Source organism: Eucyclogobius newberryi, unplaced genomic scaffold (assembly GCF_026437365.1).
Source record: "Eucyclogobius newberryi isolate DKJ021-1_F unplaced genomic scaffold, fEucNew1.0.hap1 SCAF_23, whole genome shotgun sequence".
In the NCBI taxonomy this organism is placed as follows: Eukaryota; Metazoa; Chordata; class Actinopteri; order Gobiiformes; family Gobiidae; genus Eucyclogobius; species Eucyclogobius newberryi.
Window position 1 is genome coordinate 495,685 of NW_027315868.1, and position 19,316 is coordinate 515,000.

Below are 19,316 nucleotides of genomic sequence, written 5' to 3' on the forward strand. Positions count from 1 at the left end.
TAACAGGACAAATGCAATAAAATCACAAAGAAATTACAGAAACAGAAATACAATAAAATTAACTAAATAAAAAATTAAAATAAAAAACACCTAGCCACAAAGGGTAACGTTTTTTCGGAGTCCAACTCCTTTTTATATCATTCCCACTGATTGTAGAAAAGTGCAAAGAAAAATCCTTTCAGTCAAACACAGCTAAACAAAACCGTTTTTAGCTTAGATTTGAACATTGTCAGAGAAGAATCTGTTTCACATCTTCAGGAAGAATGTTCCAGATTTTAGCTGCATAAAACTGAAACACAGATTCCCCATGTTTAGTCCTGACTCTGGCACCAGCAGGAGGCCGGTCCATGTTTAGTCCTGACTCTGGCACCAGCAGGAGGCCGGTCCATGTTTAGTCCTGACTCTGGCACCAGCAGGAGGCCGGTCCATGTTTAGTCCTGACTCTGGCACCAGCAGGAGGCCGGTCCATGTTTAGTCCTGACTCTGGCACCAGCAGGAGGCCGGTCCATGTTTAGTCCTGACTCTGGCACCAGCAGGAGGCCGGTCCATGTTTAGTCCTGACTCTGGCACCAGCAGGAGGCCGGTCCATGTTTAGTCCTGACTCTGGCACCAGCAGGAGGCCGGTCCATGTTTAGTCCTGACTCTGGCACCAGCAGGAGGCCGGTCCATGTTTAGTCCTGACTCTGGCACCAGCAGGAGGCCGGTCCATGTTTATTCCTGACTCTGGCACCAGCAGGAGGCTGGTCCATGTTTAGTCCTGACTCTGGCACCAGCAGGAGGCCGGTCCATGTTTAGTCCTGACTCTGGCACCAGCAGGAGGCCGGTCCATGTTTAGTCCTGACTCTGGCACCAGCAGGAGGCCGGTCCATGTTTAGTCCTGACTCTGGCACCAGCAGGAGGCCGGTCCATGTTTAGTCCTGACTCTGGCACCAGCAGGAGGCCAGTCCATGTTTAGTCCTGACTCTGGCACCAGCAGGAGGCCGGTCCATGTTTAGTCCTGACTCTGGCACCAGCAGGAGGCCTTTGGTGCTAGGCCATGGAGGGACAGAGCTGCTTTAAAGTCTCTTCTCTGAGCCACAGGGGGCAGTGCAGAGACCTGAGAACAGGACTAATGTGATGGTACTTCCTGGTTCTAGTCAGGACTAATGTGATGGTACTTCCTGGTTCTAGTCAGGACTAATGTGATGGTACTTCCTGGTTCTAGTCAGGACTAATGTGATGGTACTTCCTGGTTCTAGTCAGGACTAATGTGATGGTACTTCCTGGTTCTAGTCAGGACTAATGTGATGGTACTTCCTGGTTCTAGTCAGGACTAATGTGATGGTACTTCCTGGTTCTAGTCAGGACTAATGTGATGGTACTTCCTGGTTCTAGTCAGGACTAATGTGATGGTACTTCCTGGTTCTAGTCAGGACTAATGTGATGGTACTTCCTGGTTCTAGTCAGGACTAATGTGATGGTACTTCCTGGTTCTAGTCAGGACTAATGTGATGGTACTTCCTGGTTCTAGTCAGGACTAATGTGATCATACTTCCTGGTTCTAGTCAGGACCCGAGCAGCAGCGTTCTGGATGAACTGCAGCTGTTTTACAGCTCGTTTGGAGAGACCAGTGAGCGGCCGTTACAGTCTAATCTACTGGAGACAAACACATGGATAAGTCTCTCTAAATCTGGTTTAGACACTATATTTTTGATTTTGGCAATGCTTTTTAGATGGTAAAAAGCTGCTGATGTTATTGATTTGACGTGTTCAAGTTCAAGTCTGAGTCCATTATTACCCCCAGAGTTATAACTTGATTTGTAGGTTTTAGAGCGAGACTCTGGAGGTGACCGCTAACACTTTCTCTTTGTTTCTGTGCCAAAAACGATGATTTCAGTCTTGTCTTGAGTTCAGCTGGAGAAAGTTGTTTTGCCTCCACAAACTGATCTGTTGGATGCAGTGACAGAGAGAATCCACTGGTCCATATTCACCTGCGACAGTGAAACATAGATCTGACTCGTCTGCATCATTGTGATAGGACACATTTTCACTGCAACCATCAACTGACCCAACGGCAGCATGTAGAGGTTGAACAGAAGGGGACCCTTGGGGCACTCCACAGGTCAGGGGCATGTGGTCTGAGATACAGTTACTAATTTCAACAAAGTACTTCCTGTCTTCCAGATAGGACCTTAACAAGTTTAGGGCGGGGCCAGTGATGCCCACCCAGTCCTCTAGTCTCTGTAAGAGGATCCCATGATCGACAGTGTCAAACGCAGCACTCAGATCTAACAGAATTAAGACTGAGGCTTTGCCCGTGTCAGTGTTCAGGAGGATGTCATTTGTCACCTTGACAAGAGCAGTCTCAGTGCTGTGATGAGGTCCAAAACCTGACTGAAAAACATCAAATGAGTTGTTTATTAAGAGGAAATCTGTGACTGTTGTAAACAACCTTTTCAAGGACTTTGCCCCAAAATGGCAGATTAGAGATGGGCCGGTCATGACTCAGGACTGCAGCATCAAGACTGCTCTTCTTTAGGAGAGGCTTTATGACCGCAGTTTTCAAAGACATTGGGAATGTTCCAGATTGAAGCGACATGTTAACTATGTGAGTGAGTGGTGCTAACAAACTGTTCAGCACAGACTTTAGAAATCTGGTGGGTAACACATCAAGGCAGCATGTAGATGAACTCAGACTGGTGATGATCCCCTGGATAGTTTTGTCAGTTACAGGTGCAAAGTGAGTTAGCTCTAAGTGTCTTGGTGGTTTCAGGGTAATATTTTGCATTGTGGGATTTATATCATGTTTAATGCCCTGAACTTTGTCATTAAAGAATAATGTAAACTCATTACACTTGGATGTGGAAATTAGTTCTAACGGCAGCTGAGCTGGAGGGTTTGTTCATCTGTTACTGTGGCAACAGGACACGCCAGTTGTTACTGCAGCTTCCAATAATTTCAGAAAAATATCTTTCCCTAGTTCTACATAAAATGAGGTTGTACATGTTCAGCTTCTCTTTGTAAATCTCTCCTGTAATGACCAAACCATCAAAGTCTGTGCACACAACTGAAACATCTCAGTAAAATCATCAATAAAATGTTGGCAGTGCTGGAGAGGCTTGTATAAAACAATGAAGAGAATGGATGAGACTGTTTTAGTTCCATTTTAAAGGAGACAAACTCAAATGATAAAAACACCCCAAAAGACAACCTGCGGGTGATTATTTCATCTATAAAGATAGCACAGACTCCACCCCCTTTTTTGTTTTCCTGTGTTTTTGTCAAGACATGTTTCAGTTAAAAACATAAAATTAAGATTATAAGAAGAAATACAATTGTGAATTAAGAGTGATTTGTTACATAAAGATCTGACATTTAGCACAGCAAGTTTCAGACTAGTTTCAGTGGGACTGGGTCTTATCTTTTCACAGGGAATATGAATCAAATTTCTCAGATCCGGCCTGACTCGCATTTTGTTTTTCCATCTGTGTGATGTGACTACAGAAATAGCACTAGGGGGGGCTATTTTTACATAGGGCCCCGGGTTGGTTTGATTTTTAATATGACAACAAGTCCTGGCAACGCTGAGACCCAGTGCACCCTAGCTACGGGAGATACCAGGTGAAAGACGAGGGGGGATGGGTGGTGGGGCTTTTGTTGATGTAGTCGGCTTGTGCGGGGAAGAGTTGATATGTATTGACATAACTCTTGATCTTGCTATATTGGGCTTGTGTGGAGCCATCTTAATGCCTGATTTGATCAGACTTTCAAAATGGCTGGGAAGGCCCATGGGTGAGGGTGGAGATGAGAAGGGGAGTGAGGAATCTGTAGTGGAGTAGATGTTGCAGGGAGAATCCAGGGCTGCTCTGAAGGCAGGGGCGATGACAGGGATGTTGTTGGGCCTGTCACAGATGGGTCCGAGGCCTTTGAAGATTGTTGTGGTGCTGTTGCTGATGAGTCCTTCGCTGGAGGCGGTGGAGGTGAATGTGGAGCAGCTGGAGCTGAATCCTTTTCTGGTGGTGGTGGAGCAGCTGCTGATGAATCCTTTGGTGGAGGCTGAGGTTGTGGTGCTGTTGATGTTGAAACATTGGCTCGGTCTCTGGCTGATGGAGCAGGAATTCTTCTCTCATTCCTCTCTTCTCTAACTATCTGCTCAGGACCCTGTCCAGGCCCAGTCCAATGTCTCAGAGCGTGGAGCAGGTTCTCTGACAGCACCCTCACTCCACCTCTGCACCCTCACTCCACCTCTGCATGCATAGGTGGGGGCCATTTCTCTTAAACAGGTCCTCTCGTTTCCAGAATAGATAGAAATTCTGAATGTAATGTAGTCCTCTAGGTGCACACTCTTTGGACAGCCATGTGTTCAGCTGAAGCAGGTAAACTTGTTTATCCTCCTGTCGATGTTTGGAAGAGGTCCACTTATGAATGTTTTGATTTCCACTTTATCAAGCACGTCGAATAACTTCAAGAAGTCTTTTTTCAAAACTTCAGTCCGTTCCTGTCGTATATCCACTGCACATACGTGCACAATCAGCTGTTTAGCTCCGCCATGCTTAGCCATAATATTTGGAAGGATTGACGTTATCTCAGAAACTGTGGCGCTGGGAAAAGAATGTGTGTTTATCTTTTCATGACTTATTGCACCGTCTCCAATCAAAATAATCTGTGTGACCTTGGCTGTTGGCACAGATCCTCCTTGCTGTATTTTGGCCACGTCATTTTTCCTTTTTTCATTTAATTCTGTCTCTCAAAGTGGTAAAAATCTGTTTGTGAGCTGTATTTTAGGTGACTTTACGTTATCTTTGCATCGTTTAGGCTTTGCCCCAAGTTTGTTCCGTTTTTTAGAAAGTTTTGGAAACGACACAGAGTCACTGCGGTTTAAGTTGAAAGTAGCAGTTTTTCTTGTAAAAAGTGTGCTCTTCTTACCACCGGTTGACACAGGAATGGTATCGTGAAAACCTTTTTCAGATTCCAAAACAAATATATATTTTCAGCTCATTAATTTCTTGTTGATATTTCCGACAGCGTTCACAGTCTTTCTCCCTTCTTCTCCCGGACATGTCGCTGGCGTCAGATATGTCGTTAAAACTGGAAAAATGTTCTTAAAATCCATGGTTTACTTGAAAAAGTCTAAAGCAAAAATGTTTGAAAGACAAAAACGGATTAAAAAGCAAAATAAATAAGTAAAGCAGCAATAGCAAGCTGGAGCGAGCGAGAAAGCGTGTGCACTCTTCGGAAGCAGGAAGTAGTTAAAGACGTTTAGTCATTCCAGTGTGTGTGAGGGGCCTGGCTAAAGCTAGTGCCTGTGAGGGGCCTGGCTAAAGCTAGTATGTGTGAGGGGCGTGGCTGAAGCTAGTGTGTGTGAGGGGCGTGGCTAAAGCTAGCGCGTGTGAGGGGTGTGGCTGAAGCTAGCGTGTATGAGGGGCGTGGCTAAAGCTAGTGTGTGTGAGGGACGTGGCTAAAGCTAGTGTGTTAGGGGCGTGGCTAAAGCTAGCATTTGTGGGGGGCGTGGCTGAAGCTAGTGTGTGTGAGGGGCGTGGCTGAAGATAGTGTGTGTGAGGGGCATGGCTAAAGCTAGTGTGTGTGAGGGGCGTGGCTAAAGCTAGCATGTGTGAGGGGCGTGGCTAAAGCCTCTACGTGTGTGTGTGTGTGTGTGTGTGTGTGTGTATGTAATAACCTGTGCTTGTGTTACAGGGATCGCTCTGAGTGCGTTGCCCATGTACCTCGGGGAAATCTCACCCAAACACATCCGAGGCTTCATTGGACAGTTCAACGCCGTCCTCATCTGTCTGGGAGTGTTCATGGGACAGGTGCTGGGCCTGCCGGAGCTGCTGGGACAGGTGAGAGCGACAGGTGCACCACACGGGACAGGTGAGAGTGACAGGTGCACCACACGGGACAGGTGAGAGTGACAGGTGAGAGTGACAGATGCACCATACGGGACAGGTGAGAGTGACAGGTGCACCACACGGGACAGGTGAGAGTGACAGGTGAGAGTGACAGGTGAGAGTGACAGGTGAGAGTGACAGGTGAGAGTGACAGATGCACCACACGGGACAGGTGTGAGTGGCAGGTGAGAGTGACAGGTGCACCACACAGGACAGGTGAGAGTGACAGGTGCACCACACAGGACAGGTGAGAGTGACATGTGCACCACACGGGACAGGTGAGAGTATCAGGAGGAAAATCTTTATTGCAATATTTGGAAAAATTAAAAAAATATATAATTTTCTTAGTTTTAATAGAGCGTGTAAACACTCCTCTTTTTTCTCACACTTGTTGTGCTTTATCTGCTATATTTTGTAAATATTTTTTTCTATTTTACTGTACGATAGGGACAGTTTTTTGACTTTTTTCGGCTGGATTTGGGTGTTTTTCGTCGTGTCGTCGTGATGTGAGCTAGCTCTGAGCTAGCCCCCCCGCGCCCTCCAGCCGCCGCTAAAGTACGGCGTGCCGCGGTACACGTTTACATAAAAGAGGAACTTCACGAACGATCGGGACACGCACTGGAATCGCTTTAATTCAACTTGTTTTGACTTTATTCGGCTGGATTGGGTGTTTGCGTCACGATGTGCCTTGGCTCCGAGCCCCCCCGGTCCCCCCACGCCCCCCGGCCGGCGCCGTACCGCGTTTACACAAAGGAAGAACTCATGAAACTGCGGAGAACAGTCGTCTTACTCGGAGATCGTCACGTTATCCCGGCGGACATCCTAAGGAAATCACAGAGAAGCAGAAGGGCTGGACGTAAAATCCTTGAGAAGAGAGGAGGAAATAGAAAGCCGGTTCCCGCCGTAGTCATGGGTAACGTGAGGTCCCTTCAAAATAAAATGACGGAAATAGCGAGCCTCATGCGGTCCCAGAGGATTTATAGGGACAGCAGCGTCTTGATTTTCACAGAGACCTGGTTAACAGCAGAAATGCCAGACTATATTGTAGGTTTGGACAATTTTCATCTGCTGCGGGCGGACAGAACGAGAGAATGCGGGAAGAAGAGAGGTGGAGGTCTGGCGGTGTATGTGAACACGAGCTGGTGCAAACCCAAACACTGCAGAGTGAGGGAGCAGCTATGTAACAGGGATATTGAACTATTGGCTATTGGCATGAGGCCATATTATCTGCCCCGGGAGTTCTCACATGTGATTTTGATCGCAGTCTATGTGGCCCCGTCTGCCAATGCTGAATATGCATGTGAAGCACTGCTCTCCTGCACTTGTAGGCTGCAAACACAGCACCCACAGGCTCTCTTCCTCGTCTCGGGTGACTTTAACCACGCTTCTCCCTCTTCTGTTCTACCAACATTCACCCAGTATGTTACCTGCCCCACCAGAGACAATAGAACATTGGACTTGTTTTTTGCCAACACCAAAGAGGCTTATTCTTCTTCCCCCCTCCCTCCCCTGGGCAGCTCGGATCACAACCTTGTACATCTGAGGCCTGTGTATGAACCCATTGTGCGCAGGCAGCCTGTGGTGCCCCGTGTGGTGAGGAGGTGGTCTGCTGAGAGTGAGGAGGCTCTGAGGGACTGCTTCAGCACCACTGTCTGGACTGAGCTCTATGGCCCACATGGGAAGGACATCAACACCATCACAGAGTGCATCACGGACTACATCAACTTCTGTTTTGAGAACATTGTTCCCTCCCGGACGGTGCGGTGTTTTCCAAACAACAAGCCATGGATTAACCGTGAACTGAAGGCTCTGCTGAAGGAGAAGAAGAGAGCCTTCGGGTAAGGGAACAAGGAGGAGCTGAGGACTGTGCAGAAGGAGCTGAGGAGGAAGATCAGGAAGGCCGAGGCCGGCTACAAGAGGAGGATGGAGGAGCAGCTGCAGCAGAAGAACATTCAGGGAGTGTGGAGGAGCCTGAAAACCATCTCGGATTTCAAAATCCCCCCTGCCCAGACAGAGGGGGACCTACAGTGGGTGAATGATTTAAATGCTCACTTCTTGAGATTTGATCGGTAACCCACCCCTCCCCCTGCACAGCTGCATGCTCCCTCTTCCACAGCTGGACAATGCCCTGCATCCGTTCCTCTTCACTTCTCCGTCCCGGACCATCAGCTCCCCACTTTGCCTGGACTCACCCATCCCCCCAGCACACAGTCCCCCTGCCAACCACTGACAGTCACAGCAGCACAGGTGAGGAGAGAGCTGAAGAGGATTAAAGTGAGGAAGGCAGCAGGACCTGACGGCATCAGCCCCAGGCTCCTTAAGTCCTGCAGATGAACTGTGTGGAGTTGTGGAGCATGTCTTCAACATGAGCCTGAAGCAGAGGGTGGTACCACAGGTCTTAAGACCTCCTGTCTGGTACCTGTGCCCAAGACACCGCGCCAAAGACCTCAACAGCTTCAGGCCAGTGGCTCTCACGTCCCACCTGATGAAGACACTGGAGCTGGTCCTGGACCACCTCCGCTCCACCGTGAGCTCAGCCATGGACCCGCTGCAGTTTGCATATCGGCCTGGCATCGGAGTGGAGGACGCCGTCATCTCCCTGCTGCACCGCTCTCTCTCTCACCTGGAGAAGCCTGGCAGCTCTGTGAGGATCCTGTTCTTTCATCTCTCCAGCACCTTCAACACCATCAGCTCCTGAGGACAAACTGGAGACGGCTGGTGTGGAGTATGACCTGGCAGAGTGGATCCTGGACTACCTCACAGACCGACCCCTGTTTGTGAGAGCCCGGGACTGTGTGTCTGACACTCGGACCTGCAGTGTGGGGGCGCCTCAGGGCACTGTCCTCGCGCCCTTTCTCTTCACCCTTTACACTGCAGACTTCAAACACGACACGGACAGCTGTGTCCTGCAGAAATTCTCCGACCACTCTGCCATCATCGGACTCATCACGGACGACGATTGTGCGGAGTACAGAGGACTGGAGCAGGACTTTGTGGACTGGTGTCAGCGGAACCACCTTCTCATCAACGCGAGGAAGACCAAGGAGATGGTGGTGGACTTCCACAGAGGCCACGCCCCCCTCACCAGTGACCATCCAGGGACGGGACATTAAGAGAGTGACTCATACAAGGACCTGGTGTTCATCTGAACCACAAACTGGACTGGACTCATAACACAGACTGTACAGGAAGAACCAGAGTCGGCTCTACCTCCTGAGGAGACTCAGGTCTTTTGGAGTGACAGGGCCACTCCTGACAGGGCCGCTCCTGACAGGGCCACTCCTGAAGACCTTCTCCTCCTCTGTGGTGCATCAGCTCCTGTAGGTGTGGTCTGCTGGAGCAGCAGCATCACAGAGAGGGAGAGGAAGAAGCTGGACAAAGCTCCGTCCTGGGCTGTCCTCTGGACTCGGTGCAGGAGGTGGAGGACAGAAGGGTCCTGGCTAAACTCACATCTATGCTGGACCATGAGTGTCGCCCCCTGCAGGACACTCTGTCCCCTGCAGGACACTCTGTCCCCTGCAGGACACTCTGTCCGCTCTGGAGAGCAGCTTCAGAGACTGATCCACCCTCGCTGTGTGAAAGGTTTCACAGTCTTTCCTTCTGCTGCTGTCAGACTTTATAACAAACACTGTTAGTCCTGAACACTCACAATACTGACTTAACCATGTGCAATTCTGTCGTGATCACATGCAATGGTATTTATTCATTTATTTATTTTATCTTTATTATTTTCCCCTCCATTTCTTGTTGGGTTTTGTCTATGGGAGTTTTTGTTTATAGAAGATCTTCTATTGAGAGTGTTTTTCAAACTTCCTATAAGTGATCTGTTCTTTTCCTCTGTATCTACTGCGTTGCAACAATGAAATTTCCCCATGTGGGACAATAAAGGAATATTTTATCTTATCTTATAATATATTGTATATAATATTATATATATATATATATATATATATATATATATATATATATATATATATATATATATATATATATAATATTATATACAATATATTATAAGATAAGATAAAATATTCCTTTATTGTATATATTATAAATATATATACATACATGTATATATATTATAATATATTATATATATATATAATATATTATAATATAATATATATATGTATGTAAATTTGACTTCCTGTTTTATAAAGTGCACTTTTATTTTGAAGAACTACTTCCTGTTTAGCTTTTTTGGCGGAATTAGCTTGACAGAAAAAGATGCTAAAAACACAGAAACAGTGTTATCACAGTTATCACAGAGCTAAATCAACACGTTTTTTTTGTATTAGCGACCCCTCTGCAGAGGCACAAGGTACGTTTTACGTTGTATTAAAGCACAAATGTTGTATTTTGTGTAACCAAAGCCCACGTTATTTTAATTTGGTGCTACTTCGAGCTTGAATAACCAAGAGGGACTCTGTGAGTTAAGTCATTTGTTTTGCCGCCAGAGCTAGAGTTGCTAGTGGTAGCCTCCGGTGAGAGGAGCTTATGTATTGTTTTAACTTGTGTATTTACTGTTCTGGCAATAATATAATTGTATGGGATATGCACTTTGATATGTGACTTTGGCCAAATATATGGTATGTATATATATATATATATATATATATATATATATATATATATATATATATATATATATATATATATATATATATATATTATGTAAAGAACCAATTGTGTGTTTTCTTTTGACAAAACATTTAAAATTAAACTTGACTTCCGGTTTTAGAAAGTGCACTTTTATTTTGAAGAGCTACTTCCTGTTTAGCGTTTTGGCGGAATTAGCGTGACAGAAAAAGATGCTTAAAACGGCAAAATGTATATATATACATATATACGCATATGTATAATAAATCATATATATATATATATATAATTAATAAATAATATATATAAATATATAATAAATAAATAATATATAAAAATAGATAAATAATATATTATATATATATAATAAATAAATAATATATATATATATATATATAAATAAATAATATAATATAAATAATATGATAAATAGATAATATAATAAATAAATATATAAATAATATAATACATAAATAATATAACAAATAATATATATATATATATTTATATATATAATATAAATATCAAATATCAAATTAATATACATACACACGCGGCTGTGAAAATGTTCCATGAAGTAGTGTAAAAGTTTGTGCTGTTTGTGAGGAAGAGGTGATTAGAGGCGTGGTCTTCGCAGTCGCTCGTACCCCGCGGCCACAAGGGGGCGAGGGCCTTTATCGCCGCGCGCGGCTTTAATTATTAGGCCCGAGCGCCACAAGCTGACGAGAGGCCTACTGATCTCGTAAGGCCGTGCGAAGCACGGCTGCGAAAGTGCGCACGTAGTGCGCACGAAATCGAGCGCGATGCGCTCGCCCACTTCCAAACACTCACTAACGCACTCCTTCACTCACGCACGCCCCGTGCAGACTAATTAGTAGTAGGAAAATGGAACATTACCGTTGTAAACTGGCGAAGCCCGTGCAAAAGTGCGCACTAAACGAGCACTTTACATTGAGATGTAAAGCACTCATTTGCGCTAAGTAGCTCACGAATACGTTCCCCATCTCTTGCATGTTCCGTGCATATAAACATGTAATGCAAAAATTGAACATTATTACTGTTTAGAGGGCCAAAAACACAAAGTGGGCGGAGCCCACTCAAAATTAACGAAAGTACCCGTCAGTGACCAGGGACCCACACCATGAGGTAGGAAAGCGCGAGCGCTTTCCGAAAATGTATAGTTTATGATATTTGAAAAATGGGAAACATTGTTTTCGCATCGGAATATTATTCTTTCTTTCTTCTCGGGACCAACCCCCCTATTTTTCACCCAGTGAACATTGACGAAAAGTCACAAAAATTTGCACACCTCTAAAAATCGTGCCTCTCTACATTCTGGCTATTTCCCTTTTCTAAAATAAAAAAAATTGGTGCGTCAGCACCCCCAAATGTACCAAAAATGCATTGAGAGATGGGAAATGACCCAAAAAAAATCTGATCGTAGAATCATTAAATTTGGCGCAGAGGTAGATGGTGACAAGAGAAGTAAAAAATATTATTACGGCAACGCCGTCCGCCCAACCAAATGTCGGCCATATTGCTTCAAAAATGGCTAAACATGACTTCGGAGTTTTTCCAAACGTCGTACTTTTACAAACTCCTCCCAGGGCGTTGGTCAATGACTCATGTCATAATTGTTATGGCGTTGCCGTAGCGATGACCAAAACCTCCCATGTGATTCCAATGGGGAAATCACCAGAACATGTTTACACTTTAGACTTTCACAAACTCCTCCCCCTCAGGGCGTTAGACATATTAACCTGAAATTTGGTGAGACTCATCTTCAGGGGTAAAAGTTATACACATTTTTATTGAAAGAGTCGCGGTGTCTGTGCGGCAGAGCCGCACATTTTGCCAAGAATTCAAAATAAAATAGCTTTTTGATGTAAAACAAAGGGGAGAAGATGTGACAGCGTCACAGATTCAGCAGTAGGCGTAATAAAAGGACAATTGGGGCGTGTTAGCCACGCCCCCTCCTCTTGCGGCGTGGTGAGGGCCGATCATTGCCGCTTGCGGCTATATTTATTATTATTGTTACGCATGGTCAAATTTTGCCACAACTCTGGCATTTTTGACCCTCTAACATATTGATGAATGTCACACATGGGGTCATAGGTCACATGGGGTCATAGGTCACATGGGGTCATAGGTCACATGGGGTCATAGGTCACATGGGGTCATAAGTCACATGGGGTCATAGGTCACATGGGGACATGGGGATCGGCTCGGCCCGTGAGAACGCCCTCTGTTTTTCCTCTGTCCCTCCTCTGTGCTTCCTTTGTGCTTCCTCTGTTCCTCCTCTGTTCTTCCTCTGTTCCTCCTCTGTTCTTCCTCTGTTCCTCCTCTTGTACTAAATCTTCTTCTCTCTGTCACAGGAGTCTCGTTGGGCCTTCCTCTGTTCCTCCTCTGTCCCTCCTCTGTCCCTCCTCTGTGCTTCCTCTGTTCCTCCTCTGTTTCACCTCTGTTCTTACTCTGTCCCTCCTCTGTGCTTCCTCTGTTCCTCCTCTGTTCTTCCTCTGTTCCTCCTCTGTTCTTCCTCTGTCCCTCCTCTGTTCCGCCTCTGTTTCACCTCTGTTTTTCCTCTGTTCCTCCTCTGTCCTTTCTCTGTTCCTCCTCTTTTCCTTCTCTGTTTTTCCTCTGTTCCTCCTCTTTTCCTCCTCTGTTCTTAATCTGTTCCTCCTCTTGTACTAAATATTTTCTCTGTCACAGGAGTCTTGTTGGGTCTTGCTCTGTTCCTCCTCTTTCCCTCCTCTGTTCCTCCTCTTTCCCTCCTCTGTTCCTCCTCTGTTCCTCCTCTTTCCCTCCTCTGTTCCTCCTCTTTCCCTCCTCTGTTCTTCCTCTGTCCTTCCTCTGTTCCTCCTCTGATCTTCCTCTGTCCTTCCTCTGTTCCTCCTCTGTTCTTCCTCCGTTCCTCCTCTGTTCTTCCTCTGTTCCTCCTCGGTTCCTCCTCTGATCCTCCTCTTGCACTAAATCTTTTCTCTGTCATAGGAGTCTCGTTGGGTCTTCCTCTGTTCCTCCTCTGTTCCTCCTCTTTTCCTCCTCTTTCCCTCCTCTGTTCCTCCTCTGTTCCTCCTCTGTTCCTCCTCTTTTCCTCTTCTGTTCTTCCTCTGTTCCTCCTCTGTTCTTCCTCTGTTCCTCCTCGGTTCCTCCTCTGATCCTCCTCTCTTCCTCTGTTCCTCCTCTGTTCCTCCTCTGTCCTTCCTCTGTTCCTCCTCTGATCTTCCTCTGTCCTTCCTCTGTTCCTCCTCTGTTCTTCCTCTGTTCCTCCTCTGTTCTTCCTCTGTTCCTCCTCGGTTCCTCCTCTGATCCTCCTCTTGCACTAAATCTTTTCTCTGTCATAGGAGTCTCGTTGGGTCTTCCTCTGTTCCTCCTCTGTTCCTCCTCTTTTCCTCCTCTTTCCCTCCTCTGTTCCTCCTCTGTTCCTCCTCTTTTCCTCCTCTGTTCCTCCTCTTTTCCTCCTCTGTTCTTCCTCTGTTCCTCCTCTTTTCCTCCTCTGTTCTTCCTCTGTTCCTCCTCGGTTCCTCCTCTAACCCTCCTCTCTTCTTCTGTTCCTCCTCTGTTCCTCCTCTGTTCTTCCTCTGTTCCTTCTCTTTCCTCCTCTGTCCCTCCTCTGTTCTTCCTCTGTCCTTCCTCTGTTCCTCCTCTGTTCTTAATCTGTTCTTCCTCTTGTACTAAATCTTCTTCTCTTTGTCACAGGAGTCTCGTTGGGTCTTCCTCTTCTCCTTCATGGCCGTTCCTTCTCTTCTTCAGCTCTGTGTTCTCCCGTTTCTCCCGGAGAGTCCTCGCTTTCTGCTGATGGAGCGACGAGACCAGGCTGCAGCAGAACGAGGTACAGCTGACCTTTGGGTGCTTCACCTTTGACCTTTGTGTGCTTCACCTTTGACTTTTGTGTGCTTCACCTTTGACCTTTGTGTGCTTCACCTTTGACCTTTGTGTGCTTCACCTTTGACCTTTGTGTGCTTCACCTTTGACCTTTGTGTGCTTCACCTTTGACTTTTGTGTGCTTCATGTTTGACCTTTGTGTGCTTCACCTTTGACCTTTGTGTGCGTCACCTTTGACATTTGTGTGCTTCACCTTTGACCTTTGTGTGGTTCATGTTTGACCTTTGTGTGGTTCATGTTTGACCTTTGTGTGCTTAACCTTTGACCTTTGTGTGGTTCATGTTTGACCTTTGTGTGCTTAACCTTTGACCTTTGTGTGGTTCATGTTTGACCTTTGTGTGGATTTGTGGATTTGTTGCTTGTCTTTTATTGACTGATGTTGATTTGTTTTCAGAGCTGCTCAGAGCTGCTCAGAGCTGTTCAGAGCTGTTCTGAGCTGTTCAGAGCTGTTCAGAGCTGTTCAGAGCTGCTCAGAGCTGTTCAGAGCTGCTCAGAGCTGTTCAGAGCTGCTCAGAGCTGCTCAGAGCTGTTCAGAGCTGTTCTGAGCTGTTCAGAGCTGTTCAGAGCTGTTCAGAGCTGTTCAGAGCTGCTCAGAGCTGTTCAGAGCTGTTCAGAGCTGCTCAGAGCTGCTCAGAGCTGTTCAGAGCTGCTCAGAGCTGTTCAGAGCTGTGTTGCATGGACGCAGTGGTGTTTTACTTTGGATGCGTCGTTTCAGCAGCTCGGACACAAATATCAAGGTCTCTGTGACTGTGCGATCTGCTGAGCATGAGCCACAAAGCCTCCTGAGCGCGAGCCACAAAGCCTCCTGAGTGCGAGCCACAAAGCCTCCTGAGCATGAGCCACAAAGCCTCCTGAGCGCGAGCCACAAAGCCTCCTGAGCGCGAGCCACAAAGCCTCCTGAGCGCAGGATGATGGCGGCTTTTGAAGCTCCGCCCACATCACTCACTCGCTCCAGCTCCAGATCAGACTCAGTCCTGCAGCGCTGAACAACTGGAAAAGAGGAAACAAAGAGACGAATCGTGAATGTCCAGATTTGTTCCGTTCTTTTGGACATAATTGAGGTGAATAAACGTCACGTTCAGAATAGAAATAGTCTCTATGAGGCACAGTCCAGTCGCTCCTTCAGGGACATAATGGCCTCCCCCCTCTCTCTCTCTCTCTCTCTCTCTCTCTCTCTCTCTCTCTCTCTCTCTCTCTCTCTCTCTCCCTCTCTCTCTTCCTCTCTCTCCCTCTCTTCTCCCTCTCTCTCTCCCTCTCTCTCTCCCTCTCTCTCTTCCTCTCTCTCCCTCTCTCCCTCTCTCTCTCCCTCTCTCTCTTCCTCTCTCTCCCTCTCTTCTCCCTCTCTCTCTCCCTCTCTCTCTTCCTCCCTCCCTCTCTCTTCTCCCTCTCTCTCTCCCTCCCTCTCTTCTCCCTCTCTCTCTATCTCCCTCTCTTCTCCCTCTCTCTCTCCTTCTCTTCTCTCTCTCCCTCTCTCTCCCTCTCTCTTCCTCTCTCTTTCTCTCTTCTCCCTCTCTCTCTTCCTCTCTCTCCCTCTCTTCTCCCTCTCTCTCTCCCTCTCTCTCTCTTCTCCCTCTCTCTTCTCCCTCTCTCTCTCCCTCTCTTCTCCCTCTCTCTCTTCCTCTCTCTCCCTCTCTTCTCCCTCTCTCTCTTCCTCTCTCTCCCTCTCTTCTCCCTCTCTCTCTTCCTCTCTCTCCCTCTCTTCTCCCTCTCTCTCTTCCTCTCTCTCCCTCTCTTCTCCCTCTCTCTCTCTCTCCCTCTCTTCTCCCTCTCTCTCTTCCTCTCTCTCCCTCTCTTCTCCCTCTCTCTTCTCCCTCTCTCTCTCTCTCCCTCTCTTCTCCCTCTCTCTTTTCCTCTCTCTCCCTCTCTTCTCCCTCTCTCTCTCTCTCCCTCTCTTCTCCCTCTCTCTCTCCCTCCCTCTCTTCTCCCTCTCTCTCTCTCTCCCTCTCTTCTCCCTCTCTCTCTCTCTCCCTCTCTTCTCCCTCTCTCTCTTCCTCTCTCTCCCTCTCTTCTCCCTCTCTCTCTTCCTCTCTCTCCCTCTCTTCTCCCTCTCTCTCTTCCTCTCTCTCCCTCTCTTCTCCCTCTCTCTCCCTCTCTTCTCCCTCTCTCTCTCCCTCCCTCTCTTCTCCCTCTCTCTCTCCCTTCCTCTCTCTCTCCCTCTCTCTCTTCCTCTCTCCTCCTCCCTCCCTCTCTCCCTCCCTCTCTTCTCCCTCTCTTCTTCTCTTCTCTAATCATTCTTTACCTTTTCTCATGTTTGTTATTGTCAAGGTTAAATTCGTCTGACGACACGTTTGCAACACCAGCTCTTTTATCCATTCTCTCTCTTTTCTCTCGTTAGTTCTTTTTGTTCCGTTTGAAGAATAATAAACAGTTACATGAATTAGAAGGGCATTCTCCCCTGTCCTGAAGAGCGCCCCCTGTGTCTGTGAGGAAGAGCGCCCCCTGTGTGTGTGAGAGGAAGAGCGCCCCCTGTGTGTGTGAGGAAGAGCGCCCCCTGTGTCTGTGAGGAAGAGCGCCCCCTGTGTGTGTGAGAGGAAGAGCGCCCCCTGTGTCTGTGAGGAAGAGCGCCCCCTGTGTCTGTGAGGAAGAGCGCCCCCTGTGTGTGTGAGAGGAAGAGCGCCCCCTGTGTCTGTGAGGAAGAGCGCCCCCTGTGTGTGTGAGAGGAAGAGCGCCCCCTGTGTCTGTGAGGAAGAGCGCCCCCTGTGTGTGTGAGAGGAAGAGCGCCCCCTGTGTCTGTGAGGAAGAGCGCCCCCTGTGTGTGTGAGAGGAAGAGCGCCCCCTGTGTCTGTGAGGAAGAGCGCCCCCTGTCTAACCTGGTCTAAACCTGGTCTAAACCTGGTCCAAACCAGGTCTAAACCAGGACTAAACCAGGTCTAAACCAGGTCTAAAACAGGACTAAACCAGGACTAAACCAGGTCTAAACCAGGTCTAAACCAGGACTAAACCATGTCTAAACCTGGTCTAAACCAGGTCTAAACCAGGACTAAACCAGGTCTAAACCAGGTCTAAACCAGGACGAAACCAGGTCTAAACCTGGTCTAAACCAGGACTAAACCAGGTCTAAACCAGGTCTAAACCAGGACGAAACCAGGTCTAAACCAGGTCTAAACCAGGACTAAACCAGGTCTAAACCTGGTCTAAACCAGGACTAAACCAGATCTAAACCTGGTCTAAACCAGGACTAAGCCAGGACTAAACCAGGACTAAACCAGGTCCAAACCAGGACTAAACCAGGTCTAAACCAGGTCTAAACCAGGTCTAAACCAGGACTAAACCAGATCTAAACCTGGTCTAAACCAGGACTAAGCCAGGACTAAACCAGGACTAAACCAGGTCCAAACCAGGACTAAACCAGGTCTAAACCAGGTCTAAACCAGGTCTGAACCAGGACTAAACCAGGTCTAAACCAGGTCTAAACCAGGACTAAACCAGGTCTAAACCAGGACTAAACCAGGTCCAAACCAGGTCTAAACCAGGACTAAACCAGGACTAAACCAGGTCTAAACCAGGTCTAAACCAGGTCTAAACCAGGACTAAACCAGGTCTAAACCAGGTCTAAACCAGGACTAAACCAGGTCTAAACCAGGTCTAAACCAGGTCTTAACCAGGACTAAACCAGGTCTAAACCAGGTCTAAACCAGGACTAAACCAGGACTAAACCAGGACTACATGTGAGTGTGTGTTACATAAAAGGACAAGTTCCTCCTGGTGAATGATCTTGCTGAAGTCTGAAGGACGTGTATTTGTCCTTGAAGTGCGTCTTTGTGTTCGAGTCGTTTATCGGATTTTTTACAGAGTAAACGAAGGACAAACTGAAGCCAGACGAGTTTGGACTGAAACGCCTCATGTTTGGACTGAACGTCTCATGTTTGAACTGAAACGTCTCATGTTTGAACTGAAACGTCTCATGTTTGAACAGAAATTTCTCATGCTTGAACTGGAACGTCTCACGTTTGAACTGAAACGTCTCATGTTCGAACTGGAACGTCTCATGTTTGAACTGAAACGTCTAATGTTCGAACTGGATTGTCTCATGTTTGAACTGAAATTTCTCATGGTTGAACTGGAACGTCTCATGTTTGAACTGAAATTTCTCATGCTTGAACTGGAACGTCTCATGCTTGAACTGGAACGTCTCATGTTTGAACTGGAACGTCTCATGTTTGAACTGGAACGTCTCATGTTTGAACTGGAACGACTCATTAGATGTTTTTCAGGTTTTAGACCTCATCACACTGAGGCTGCTGTTGTCATGGTGACTGAGGCTGCTGTTGTCATGGTGACTGAGACTGCTGTTGTCATGGTAACTGAGGCTGCTGTTGTCATGGTGACTGAGGCTGCTGTTGTCATGGTGACTGAGGCTGCTGTTGTCATGGTGACTGAGACTGCTGTTGTCATGGTGACTGAGGCTGCTGTTGTCATGGTGACTGAGGCTGCTGTTGTCATGGTGACTGAGGCTGCTGTTGTCATGGTGACAATGACATCCTCCTGAACACTGACACGGGCAAAGCCTCAGTCTTAATTATGTTAGGGATCATCTCAAAATGGGTTGAAGCTGAAAAGACGTAATATTTTTCGTCTGGGGGAGGAGGGGGGGGGGGCTTCGTTACATCGTTGTGTGTCATTGTTTTGAGGCCGACATTAGGCTCCGGGTGCGGAACACGAGAGGGAGAGAGGAAAAAATTACATCTTTTCAGCTTCAACCCATTTTGAGATGATCCCTTAGATCTGATGCTGCCTCTGACACTGTCCATCATGGGATCCTCTTACAGAGACTAGAGGACTGGACATCACTGGCCCCGCCCTAAACTGGTTATGTCCTATCTGGAAGACAGGAAGTACTTTGTGTCTCAGACCACATGCCCCTGACCTGTGGAGTGCCCCAAGGGTCAGTCCTGGGACCCCTTCTATTCTACCTCTACATGCTGCCGTTAGGTCATGGACCGGCCTCCTGCTGGTGCCAGAGTCAGG

General features: G+C 47.1%; 1 protein-coding gene across 1 annotated transcript in view; it reads left to right on the forward strand.

Moving 5' to 3' along the window:
- Positions 1-19,316, forward strand: part of slc2a9l2 (solute carrier family 2 member 9, like 2) — a 76,628-nt gene that overhangs the window by 14,976 nt on the left and 42,336 nt on the right. The window contains exons 5-6 of the mRNA XM_072459509.1: positions 5,674-5,819; positions 14,163-14,295. Coding sequence (XP_072315610.1) covers positions 5,674-5,819; positions 14,163-14,295 — 279 coding nt within the window. The remainder of the gene's footprint in view (positions 1-5,673; positions 5,820-14,162; positions 14,296-19,316) is intronic.